Raw genomic sequence first — 13,254 nt, 5'->3', positions numbered from 1 at the left:
AACATTTATATATGATTATTTTTAAACAAGTGCTCCTTCAACCAATCTTGAGACATTACTTAAACACGTGGGTGGTTTTTAATGATCACTAGAATTTTGATTCTATTTTGTATAACCTTTTGCTTTCATTGACTATCAGATGAAATTTTTGATTATTCTTGTCACGATATCATGCACTGGTTCTGTTTGGCATTAGGCTTTTCACCGAAAAGCTTCTTTGCTTCCCACTTTTTCAGGCATTATAAAATCTGGAAATGATGATTTCTCGATCTCGATTCCTTTAATTCCTTTCCCGTCATGATTTTCATTGATGGACGTTGAAAACGACCTTTTGTATCTTCTCCTGCGTTCATTTCCTTTTCCTTGTGAGTTCGCGATGCTTCCATCAACGACGAGAGAAAGAGAAGAACCTTTTTCCAAAAGCCTAAACGCTTTAAAACTAAAAGATCACGGTCTTCCAAAGATGAAGATTTCCAAATTTTAGAACTTGTTCGAAGGCAAAGATTGTGCAGAGGCAGTTTTTTGCAATTCATATTCATTAACGAGGTTCTTTACTAAACCATTTTTTAAGCCACTAATATGTTTATATCGTATTCATTTGTAAACCAAGCTCCCATAAAAGCGTTTAAAAATTGTGAAAGGTTACCCAACAAGTGTGTGAATCATACTATTTTGTCGTAAATTTGCATTGTAAAAAGTAGATGTATCACACTTTAGTTGATAGTTGTACCATGATGAATATGAGGAGAGAATGAAGAATAGCTTCTTGAGGAACTGATGCTCGCCTTATAACATGAGTCAGCACAACGATGTTCGGCCAACTGCCCAATAACTATGCACCTCATTCTTAATTTTCATGCATTATTTTTAACTAAGTGAAAGTCTTGTCGTCAATTTGCATGATTTTTATGGACTATAAAAGGTAGATGTGCGACACTTTAATTCATGGTTGTACGGTTTTCTACCTAAATTTAAAAATCGTTATTAACACCAAGAGCAAGAGAGAAAGGAGAAGAGCTTCTTGAACAAGAAGATGCTATTATGCACTTCATTCTTAATTTTAGTATGATTAATAATGAAAATATTCTGAATTAATAAAAAAAAGTATAAAAAATGAAAAGACTAAAAAAGATATTTCTTCTTCAATAATTTCCAAAATATCCCATACCCTTTTTTCTTTTGATGTACATGTTTTGTGCCGTCCGCGCAACTCTTTCTTTCTCTGCCGTCCAGCAACGCTTGATGGTGTCAACCATGACGACATCTCAACCAAGGAGCGTCAACGTCTCGACCCTCGCTATCTCAATGGTCGGCGAGGGCTCGGGTTGACGACGATGTTTTCTCTTCTTTTATCTTCCTTTCATTTTAGAGAAAACATTAATTTTATAAATTACTCACTTATTTCAACCTTTAACTTTCATAAGCAAATGTCTATGAGAATTATATAGAACGACGAACCATTCTCAAAAGCAAAAAATTATTGACTGTTTTTGTTCTAATCGCTCATTTTGGTGGGCTTGTAAAATTTTCTAGTTGTGAAGAACACAAAGTTTCTGTTTAAAATGAGAATTTATACACCCTTTCATGATATCAATCAAAAGATTTTTATAATTTGAAAAAGTTGATATGTAATTATTATATAAAGAATAAACTTTAGAAAAGATATATGACAACTATATATGGATTTGACTTGGAAAAATTAATTAATCAAAAGTCTCCGACAGTGCCTGGACCTGCAATTGACCTAGAGAAAAGTTTTTTTGGAAGAGCAGAAATGGCAGGACACCCTTTGGTACGAACAAATAAAGCTGGCTAGAAGGCTGCCAAGTGAGCCTTCTTCTTTGCGCGCTCAATCCGGCAAGAAGATCACAAAGCCCTAGCAGAATCTGTTTGGCAGGGCTCGCCTCTCCAAGTGGACCCAGTTGCATCGTGGCCTGAGATAATCTGGCTTAGTAGGCTTGGACCCGTCTCTGCCAAGTCTAGCCTCGAGACGAGAAAACGGAGACCAGGCCGAGCCAAGGGTCAATCCGGCTCGGTCTTCAAAATCAAGGGCATGTCATCATACTTTTCATTGACTTCTCTTTCCAACACGCAGTACTCGTTTGTGGTTTTCCTAAGCAAAAAATCGGCATGTTGAGGCATTTTAATGGCGATGCTGGATTTGGGTAGTGCAATTTCCTCATTGCCTTGGAAAAGAAGTCAGGTTTTCATTGTTTGGCTTGATTTAGGAAAGTGTTTCCAAGTCAAGAATTGATTAATTTGGTTGGGATCTTAGATTTCTAACTCGACCGATAAATCTTTATCCAATGAGAACACGTTCGTGAGGAAAATGATACATGAACAAAAGAGTCAAAACCCCAACTCTTTCCTCTATCATTTTGGAGTAATATTCTTCAACTTGCATACGAGTGCATACCTTTTGTAGATGAAGTTGCCGGTTCATAAACTCAACGGCTACTAGCCTCTACCCTATCCATTATTACCCCAATATCTTGGGAGATTAGTCTAATGATTGGTCATTGTCATACTTTGGAAGGGCTAACTTTCACAGACTTGGCAAAATATTTTTCTTAAAACAGTTGAGTTGAAGAAGATGTATGAAGTTTACTTTTCCAAGTGAAAAAAGTAGTCACCCTAAAGGGTGTTTGATAAGAACATAAATGTGCTTTTGGAATACAAGCTATCAAAAGATATAATTTAAAAGCACTATACTCTTGTTTTAGAAAAAAATGATGTGACTGTGGTTTATAAATTTATCAATCAAAAGATGGACACAACCATCTTGTTTGTTCAAAACAGGAACATTGCCTTCTTCTTCCAATGAGTGCAATAAGAACATGAATTCCAGAAACATTATGTTTTTCTTATCAAATGTCCACTTAAGGGTATGATAAGGGCACGATTGATGAACTTGCATTCAATCATCAAAAGGTTGTTTTAATATTTTCGATCGACCATTCAGAAGTTTGAGCGCATTTTCATCTCCTCAAAATGCTTGAAAGTTTTTTCTGTCCTCCCATGGAGAATAAACAGTACCATGACGAAAGCACGCCCAAGGCCGACCCTCATGAACAGCACGACCTAGCCGACCTAGGCCGTGCATGCTCCTTTTGACCCACTGAAAGCGTGTTTCTGGACTCGGCAGGACGAATCATGAAGGCCCGAGCCTGGCATCTTCCTGTCAGGTTGGCTTGGTCCGTCCTATTCATTTTCCTTTACATGCATCCAAAAAGAATAGTAGAATTTATACAGTAATGTACTTCCCCAAGTGAGACAATATTCCACACGATACAAGAAAGCATGAGTTCTTTTCAATCCGGTTGCTAGTCACGGATCTCAAGTTGGTGGGAATATTTCCCTTCTGTTGTACAACTGCTATCAATATATTGATGGATTGGATACCTCGTGCACTTTCATCGAGTGACTTGCTTTTCGAATCTCAGCATAAGGGAGGGAGCATCAATGTTCTTATGGATAACTGAGCTAGTGATTATATGTCTTGTGTTTTTAGTTTATCTTTGTCATGTGATCTTTGATTGGTCTATTTGCGATCAGTGTAGGAAAGACCGCTTTAGTTTATGATCGTTTTGAGCTCAAAAGATTACCCTACAATGTATAATTGTAGTGGAAGAAAACACCGCAATGGAACGATTTGTATAGTTTGTTATTAGTTGGCAGTAGGGATGCACATCGGCGCGATATAATAGTAATGTTTTTGTTATCTTTAGTTGTTAATGCTCACCAAAAAGTTGAACCTGGCAGAGTTGATGTTCGATCTTGCATCGAGTTTGAACCCAACCCTCCATAACAGGAGCTCCTTCGCCCACTATTAGTGGCTTACTCACTTGTTTAATTCTTATGGGCATCAACTGTTTGCGAAAGCAGATGCAGTCCTAGATCATAGATGTTAAGAGTGGGAGAGCTTAGGCTTCTTGTTCTTGATGGACACATTTAAGTGCTCAAATCATTGATTGCGAGACTTGCCTCTCAAAAAAGACGGCAAGTTCGAGTGAGCAGGAGGGAACCTGCTGCCTACCTAAGTGAGAGGTCGAGGTGTATGGTATACCATTCAACTCGAGTGTCACACATGCCACCGTTTGTAGTTCAAAGAAGTAGCATATATGAGAATCAAACTAAAAACAATAGACAACACACAACTCAGGCCGATCAGCTATACTACGCTCTGCATGTTACAAACATAGATTCCTAGAGATAAAGTTCATGGCCGAACTTAACATTTCCAATTAGAATAAAAACTTGGCAGGATGTGGGGTTTCACTAAAGCCTAGTTTAAGTTATATATGCCGGATCATGTAATGATAAAAGCTGAGGAAACGAACTTGAAGCCGGTGCTCATGAATGATCCTTTTTCCCAGCAAAAGTCAGAAAAGAAAATCAACCTGGCTATTATCAAGTAGACAAGCCAATCCCTTTTCAAAAGGATAAACGGAATCTGATTGCACAGTATCTGGGTACAAAACTGGCATATATCTATTTTTAATTAAAAAGTAAGAACTTTAATAAAGTTTACATAAACATGCATATATACTAGATTATCATACAACCTCGATTTTCATTATTCTCTCTTTGAATGCACTAGAAAAGACCAGAAAGAGTGAACTCTGTGTTGTCTGGCATATACGATTTTATGTCTTACATATTTTAATTAACTCGTCATCAAGGATCTAAAACTCATGTTGGCACTTGATACTCTTAAGAGAGTGTTTAATTTGCTGTTCCGGCAACACGAGAACTGAACATCATTCTTAGCTATTATCAGAACGAGAGTCGTAGAAGCATAAATCAAAGAAAAATGCCAGCATTCTTCGAGTTCTTTGGCATGTGGGAAAATGTTGAAAACTTGAAAAGTGCAGAAAGATATTCTGCGAATCTGTGACGAAGTTTTGTTCGTTCACCTCACTCAAGGGCATTGTTTGGCAGCAAGGACAGTATGTGAGTGTCATATTAACTTACCCTAAAGATTGAGAAAGATACATGAAATACTAGAAAACTAGTACCCCGTCTTTAAATAGATTCATGAGACATTAATGACCCAGAAATGAAACAGCGTGTTCCATTCCAGCACAGGAACAACGAATCAAACATACTCGGCGGGGGCAGGACTACCATCATTTGAATCACAACAACATCATCGTGCTTTGAAAATACAAAATAAAACAAATTAACAGCCAAAATGCAGCAATATATTAACCACACAGTGTCACGATATTTTCTTACAAATCTAACTTAACACTAAGGGGAACATGGGGAACATGAATTAAGCGACAGAGTTCATGAACTAGATCTCTACCATCACTCAAGATCATGTAAGTAGAAAGGTACAGTAGAAAAAGAATGGAAAATCAAGTATGGGTACTTTATAACAAATGAAGCTACGTTTGGGATCATGTGAAACATGACCAAGCTCATGAACTCATTCACAAGTATTCTGTTAAGACCTAGAGTTCAAGAACTTGGTTACGTTTCATGTGACGCCAATATTTCTCATATGACGAACGTACGTTTGTATTCTGAAAATGATAAAAGGTAGTAGAAACACAATAATAAAGGGATTTTGGTTCTGATCTGGACCTATTTTTGATCAAATAGAGTCAAATTAAGCATGTTATCCAAAGAAACTCATGTGAGATGATGATGGCGAATTCTCCATGTCATGGGATGGTGAATGGCAATGCCTCCCCTCATAAGTTGTGATCACCATCCTCGGGTCCTCAGCCAGCCTTTCCACACGCTTCTTCACACGGCAATTGTCTTGAGTGCAACGGTAATAACTCCTGCATGGTCATAAGATTGCTTGCCTGAGTTCTTTGTCTTGGCATGTGTGTATGTATAGACATAGTTCTTTCTTTATCCCTTCATTTTGCTCATCAGTGATGAAAGAGATGCCCACATGATGCTAAGATAGTGCAGATCATTAAGATGCAAACTCAAGATGAGTGCCATGGTTTACATAATGTCAAGAGAGAAATTAACTTGGATTAAGTTTTTAATGTTATTGTAAAAACTGGGGTTAACCGGCCAGAATAATTTTGTTGATTCAAATTCAATGGATGCAAATCAGATTCGACTCGTTATGCCAATCATATACACTGTTTACTTTTCATTATTTTTTTTATATTGTGAAGTTCTTTCTTCTTTTTAATGAATTGTTATATATTATTCATTTTTCAAAACAAGTCAAGTGTACATAATGATCTTTCTTTGCCAATTCATAGCTGATTAATTAAGTGAACCAGTGATTGACCGATTCGATGAATCAGCAGCCTCTGATCAGATTTGATTAGCCTTCTCATGTTCACAACATTAATCATTTTAACCCTAAGATCCTTTGCAACTCCCCTCCGGTGCTGCAGGCTTGTTTTTCCACCTGCGGTGCTCTAAAGCAAAACTGCATTACGGCTTTGAAGAAATAGATATAGGAAAAATGAACGAACACTTCTTCAAATAAAAGACGATATCAAATATGAAAATGAACCCATAGCCATCACAGTTTGTTGTTTTAATTTCTTATATATCTTCACATTGATCAATTATAATGCATCGTATACATTTATAAACCTCAATGTCCTCATCTCATAGTAAGATAAACGTTTCTGTTGTTGGTACTAATATGTGCGCCATAACTGGAAAAGAGACCTCCGTATTCTAATCATGAACTCAAATAGGAGAATCAACATTATCATGTAAGCATTCTGTATAATATATATATATATATATATATAGAACACAATGAGCCACATTATCAGCCACGCTGAAAAAGAAGCGCCCAAAAATTACACGAGATATTTATTTTACTTGGGTGAGGTTGAGTTCATGGAAGGTGGGGAAGGCAAGAAGAGGAGAAAAAGGAATGCTTCGGTCGGGCCATTTTTTTTGATGTCAGACCAGCAGCAACCCTTTTGACAAGTGAATAATATCAGAGTGCTCAGTGTGATTGATGAATAGCATGCTCGTTGTGAGGTCACATCGACCGTGTCACCTCCACTTGTTGCTTTTTTATATACACGAAAAGAATGACTCTGCTTTCGTTAGTTATGCCCGCGAAAAGTCGCCTTTTCAAACATTGAATTTTCTAGTTTTTTGAAAAAAGAAGATCCACTTTTCCATTGACCGACGGATCGATCTTATCCAAACTCAACTGCAGGTGGTGCCATCTTTCTCGGCAGAATTCTTTTTGTTTAGAAGAACCCATTGCTACTCCAAGAGTATTCATATATGCAAAAGATGATCAGTTTTAACCTAAGCTCCAAGGTAGCGGGTGATAGTACTAATGGATCACTGTGTTTTTTTATTGTATTCTTGAGATGAAAGACACTTTTTTTCTTTCTTCGTTCCTTTCTCAGCAGAAGTCTACTTCTTCTAATGCATGCAATGAAGTTCAAAATTTGAACTAAGAAACTACCTGCGTTGTATCTAAAGGCAAAACCCATCAATCCTAACTCTTTTAAAGTAGGAGATTTGTGTATCCTTTTGCAACTTTTTACTGGTTTTACGTGCTATATCTACGATGGTTTTCTTAGCAGTGTATTTATAAAGTGAAGAAGCTTTAAACCCCTGAGAACTTTCTTGAAGCTAGAGCTGTACTAAGTTATAAGGAAGAGACCATTTAAACGTTCAAAAATTTTCTACCCAAGAACAGTGTTAAGTGATAAGGTAGAGACCACTTATACCCTCCAAGAGTTTTCATGCAAGCAAGTGAAGTGCTGCTCAAACAATAGGAAATCATAATTAACAGTATTGATATTCGAACTTATGATCAACTGCCCACTAACTCTTTTACAAATTCATGTTAAAATCTTGGGTTCTATCAATGAACTCTAAAGCTGCCAATTCAAGTACTGTTCTTCACCCAAGCTAAGGTTAAGCCCAAGGATGCGAAGGGGGGTAAAGAAGAGTATAGAGTTGTTAGTTTAGCAAGGAATCCTCAACAATATATATGATACAGTAATCGAAAGATACTTTAACTGATCCAAACTTAATATTCGAAAGTTACTATTTATGCCCCCAAAAGTTTGACTGATATAGATTGAGGGGGATGCCCGATATTAATCCCGTGAATCTCAATATCTCTAAGAATATGAAAATAGAGCAGATTCACGGAGATGAAACATATGAAATGTTGTGATTAGAGCATACCAGAGGTAATCAAAGGCCCCTTTAAGTAAAAGATCTCAAGGTTGTGCTTAGAGACACCTTTAAAAGTTGACATTTTGTCATAAAATCAAGGTATTGTGACAATTTAGTTTTTTAATCAGTTTTTAGAACTTGATCAATGCGACATTTTATGTGAACAACCTGCGTGGGCAGGGGGAGGGGAGGTTATTCACTCTCTTTGAAAATGCTATTTTGCTATGATTGGGTTCATCAGAAAAAAAGGCCATTTCAACCAATCACTCAAACACGTCTTAAAGGTGTCATCCAAACACTCCCCACTCCCCAGAAGCTTTACATAGCCCTTTCAAAATGTTTAAAAAAAAAGGTCACATCCAAGCACCGGTGGGCAAGTGAACCGCATGTATAACTGTATCATATATAATATGCTTTAATACACCAAGTACATGGAAATGACAAAAGCACAAAAGTACATAAGGTATAAAAATGACCCATGGAATAGTTTCTGCTCACAAAGTTCTAAGTCGATGAAAAAATAAAGTGTGCGCACAATGAAGACCCTACAGTGAGGATTATTCACAACCTGGGGTGCTGTAATTGCATAAAAATGTGCTGTTAGGCTGTAGAAATTAGTTATCAAAGTCTTTCCTGAAAATGCAAAACCTACTCCTGAAATGGCCAGAATATAGGAACTGACAAGAATTAAAAACTCAAATACCTAAAACTTTTAGTACTCACCTATGAATCCACTCCTAGAATGAAACATGGCAATGTGGTGAGAGAAAAAAACTAAAATATTAGTTAGGAAAATTCCTATATAATTCCTGGACTTCTCTGTCTAACACATTTCACGTAGTGGCTAGATGAGTTCACCATATCTCTTATATATATATATATATACACCTAGGTTTGCATCAAGCATTGTGCACATCTATCTAATACATTACATCTGTGATTGGACGGAGACCCACATGGCTAGGGATCTCTCTCTCTCTCTCTAGAGAACACCCTATTTTCAAGCTGTACCATCAAATAAAAGAAAATGGAAAGGTCATCAATATATCTGGAAATTGATGAGAGGAATAAATAATCAAGAGGCGATTCTATTCTCTTTTATTATTATTATTTTCAACTGGAAGTGAGTACAACCACCAAATAGTTGGAGCTTTCCCTCGTATAAAAGAAAACAAAAGGCCATGATCTGTCGGAAAATCGAGAGGTGTAAAGCTAGATGCAATACCGACATTCATTTGTGAAGGTCCTAAGGAGAAGCGAGTACAACCTCGAAATAGCGCATTGTTACAAGAGATGAGAGAGTTATTTTGGTTTCCAAGGAGAGCCGGATGTTTGTTTATGTTAATACATTCAGTTCAAACTCGCACGCATACAAATATACACATATCTAGCTAAAGGAAATAGTTTTCAGGTAGTCAATTGTGCATCAAGTGAACTGAGTCTTCTAAACCAAATTGTGCCTAAATAACCAGCTTCATATGAACCACTAAGTTATTATTATGAATCACTTATGATTTTCATTACACAACTTGTTCTTCTTAACCAAATGGGGCATGTCACAGTTTTAGAAAACAAATCATTTACATGGTTCATATACTATATGCAATGAATAAATGTATGGAATGTGAAAAATGAAATAAGCAGTTGAGACATGCTTAAAATTCGAATACCCATATATTTTTTTATTCTCTCACCACGGATCTTGTCTATTAAATCTCACATAATAGAAAATAAATAATGATCCATACAGTCCATACAATTTCTGTATCAATATATTGTATGAATCTTATATATATGTGTGTGTCTTCCCTCAGGTTCAAAATGAGGCCACATGCTCAGGTGAACACCTAGCTAGATTTCAACCACAGGTAGAGTAGCACCTAACCATTAGCCACTTCATGATTATAACCACAGATATTCATTATAATAAATCTATTTATTCAGTGAAAAGTAGGAATCATCTAAGGTCCTTCTCGAGCTTATAACGAATGATTACAGGTTATTTTCTTTTCTTTTCTTTTTTTTTTTATCAACGAAAACCAAAGCATGAATTCAGTGAACAAGTAACCATAAACAAATCCGCAGGCTCAAAAAGATAAAATTAATGATCCACATAAACCGCAAGGCACATGCCTATCCTTCTAATTCTTGCCAAAAAAAAAAAAGAAAGAAAGAAAACTTCAGTTCGAGCGACGGCATTTTTGCACCAACTGGAACAAGATTCAACAAGAATGCACCTTTCCAAGTCATTAGATTCTAACAAAAGGTAAAAGGAGGATAAAAAGGAAAGAAGAAAGAACACCATCATCTTTTCACTCTTCGTTTCAAAAGGAGAAAGAAAGAAAGAGAAGCCCTGGGCTTGTGGAATAAAATCTATTCTTTTACTCCCCTTTTTTAACCTACATGTCTTTGCTGGCGCTGTGGAAAAAGCGAACAAGTGTATAATATTACTCGTCCACTTTTATCCGATGGATTCATTACCCGGGAAAGAATATTTTATTTTCATATAACTTTTCACAAGATGGATCTCTAGCAGGACAAACCTACTGATGACGGTAAAGAAAAATCATTTATATGCTTCAGCACAGAGTCCCAAGTGATCAAGAGAGTCTCCGTCCCGAAAATCATTGACCACAAGGCAAGCTGTTTAACAAGTTCAGGTTAAATGACCATAGGTGGGAGTAGACCTCATTCTGTTTAAATTCACGAGATATTTTATAATTTTTGGGTGATACCAGGAAAAAAAACACACAAGTGCTCAGATATGGCATTCAATGAAAATTTGTGGTTCAGATACATCGGAATAACAGTACTACATATTTTGGAAAGATTTGATTATAAGACCATCAGTATGCATCAAATTCCTTTTGGCGGATATAGAAATTGGCGTTTCAGATATCATGCATGATCAAGTCATTATATATATATATATATATATATATATATATAAGAGAGAGAGAGAGAGAGAGAGAACCCTGAAGCTTTTTTAATAAGAAGTTTGCAACTAAGAGGAAGAACTGTGCATATGAAGGCATGAGAAACAAGGTGGAAAATATGGGGAAAAGCACAGAAGGTTGCAACTAAAAGGAAGAACTGTGCATATGAAGGCATGAGAAAGAAGGTGGAAAATATTGGGAAGAGCACAGATACCTGGGGTGTTGGGTGTTCTTGACAACCTTTTGGCCGTACTTCCTCCACTTGTAGCCATCATCTAAGACATCAATGTCGCTCATGGTCTTGAAGCAGAATCTTGGCTCCCTCACCTTCCTCCTGGCCTTCACCTTCTTCATCTTCATGGGTGCAGCTGCCAAACGATGGTGGTCGTGAGCCGCAGGTGCAGTTCGTTTGTTGGCGACATGGTGAGGATCACCCCCTTCTTCTCCCCACGACCTGTAACGCAAGCAGTTCTTTTATCACTGTTTTTTTTTTTATTCTTTTCTTTCAATTCATCTACATCCGGATTTTATGTTGGTACCACGTCTCTTGCATGTTCTCGTAGTGGCGTTGGAACTTCTATGGGATTCATATTTACGGTAGACATCTATCATTTGCATGCTTCGATAGCCTTTTTTTTTAAAAGAAAAAAAATTATTTTACAGGCACACACGCAGAGAAGAGAGAAACTGTTTCCCTTAATATGGACTGTTGAGAGATTTTTGTTTGCTTTGGAAGGTGGAGTTGGGCAGATCGGTTGCTTTACAGTCTCTCGGCAGAACGAGGGCATATGTGAGGGAGATCGTCACGAAGTAAGATGCTTAGGAATTGTGACGTGAAATCGCCTATGATGATGACGATATAACCCGCTGCGGCCCGGTCTGGGCCATGTAAAGAGAAGGATGGTAAGTCAGGGAGCATATGCTACTTTGTCCATGCGAGAGAGAGAGGGAGAGAGAAACCGAGAGAGAAATCTGCTTGAATTATGGTGTTTTTGATGGCACATGCTAGTCTTTATGTTTTTCTGCGGATTTGCAAGGTTCAGAGAGAGAGAGAGAGAGAGAGAGAGAGAGAGAGAGAGAGAGAGAGAGAGAGAGATCTTTGAATTATGGTGTTCTTGATGGTGCCATTGGTAGCGTTAATCTGTGTCTTTCGGCAGACTTAACAAGGCTGAAGGAGAGAGAGAGCCGTTAGGATTGTGATGTTGTTGAGGACACATGGCAGGGTTTGTGTTTTGTGACAGACTTCTACGCAGAGAGAGAGAGAGAGAGAGATCAGCTCTAATTGTGTTGATGGCGATAGAGTCCAGTGGATTTTTGTCTCCATGACTTGCTTCAAGGTTTCAGTGATAAAAAGAACGAGCCCACATAGACATAGAGGGAGGGAGGGATGGAGAGAGGGAGACGCGTCTTCTGCGTTTGTGTCCGTACTGTACCAGTGGGATCGTGTTTTAAGACATCTGCAGAGAAAGAGAAACGACGCTGCAACTAGTGGATCTGCCGTCTTCTTCTGTCCCTCTCGTGCTCCGTGTCATTGTTTTCTAGTTTAGTTAGTGTGGTTGGACTCGACGAGACAGCAGCTGCTGGGTGGGATTGTGCGTGCCTCGTGAGACAGTCTTCCTTTCAGATACCCACTGCGCTAGAGGAAGAGGGGAGACCTCATAGGATTCCGTGCACCTCATCAGATAGAGGGAGAGAGTACAGCAAGAACTGAAGACGATAGCTGAGCAGAAGAATCACAGTAGAGGAAGAGAGAATATGACAGAGAGAGATTACCAAGGAAAATCAGTGGAGTGTTTCTGAAGAAAGGCAAATCTAGCCGATCCCATCTCCTTGGCAGCCACGAGAAGGGGATTGCACCCTGCACCCCCTCCTTCCTCCCCTACCATTCCCGCAAACTTCTCCATGCCGCTGCAAGGTCCCCGCCAGCCGCCCGCCTGCGCCGGAAAAGCCTCGCCTCCTCCTCCAACGCCGACATAGTCTGCCGCCATCACCGCAGAAGAAGCAGCGGCGTGGTGGTGGTAGCCGCCGAGAAGATGCCCTCCATTTTCCACCCTCACGAACTGGTGATACCCATCTCCGGTGGTAGAAGGATCCTCGTAGCACCCTTCTTGATTCTGAAACATTCTCTTTCTCTCTCTTCTCTCTCTCTCTCTCTCTTATTGAAATATGA

At 38.3% G+C, this 13,254-nt stretch overlaps 1 protein-coding gene across 1 annotated transcript; it reads right to left on the bottom strand.

Moving 5' to 3' along the window:
* Window positions 1–5,195: 5,195 nt before the first annotated feature.
* Window positions 5,196–13,254, bottom strand: LOC116256273 (probable WRKY transcription factor 57). Its single transcript, XM_031632592.2, has 3 exons — window positions 12,858–13,254; window positions 11,299–11,538; window positions 5,196–5,795 (listed from the first exon to the last, which is right to left on the bottom strand). The coding sequence occupies exons 1-3, from the start codon at window positions 13,205–13,207 to the stop codon at window positions 5,627–5,629; spliced, it is 759 nt and encodes a 252-aa protein (XP_031488452.1). The 5' UTR covers window positions 13,208–13,254; the 3' UTR covers window positions 5,196–5,626.

The sequence above is a fragment of the Nymphaea colorata genome, chromosome 6 (assembly GCF_008831285.2).
Source record: "Nymphaea colorata isolate Beijing-Zhang1983 chromosome 6, ASM883128v2, whole genome shotgun sequence".
In the NCBI taxonomy this organism is placed as follows: Eukaryota; Viridiplantae; Streptophyta; class Magnoliopsida; order Nymphaeales; family Nymphaeaceae; genus Nymphaea; species Nymphaea colorata.
This window is presented reverse-complemented; position numbering and strand designations above follow the sequence as displayed.

Coding starts and splice junctions, on each gene's coding strand:
- LOC116256273 (XM_031632592.2), bottom strand. CDS start 13,207: ATGTTTCAGAATCAAGAAGGGTGCTACGAGGATCCTTCTACCACCGGA. Junction 11,539..12,857: donor CACTCCACTGATTTTCCTTG/GTAATCTCTCTC, acceptor CTTGCGTTACAG/GTCGTGGGGAGAAGAAGGGG. Junction 5,796..11,298: donor AAGAACACCCAACACCCCAG/GTATCTGTGCTC, acceptor ATGACCATGCAG/GAGTTATTACCGTTGCACTC.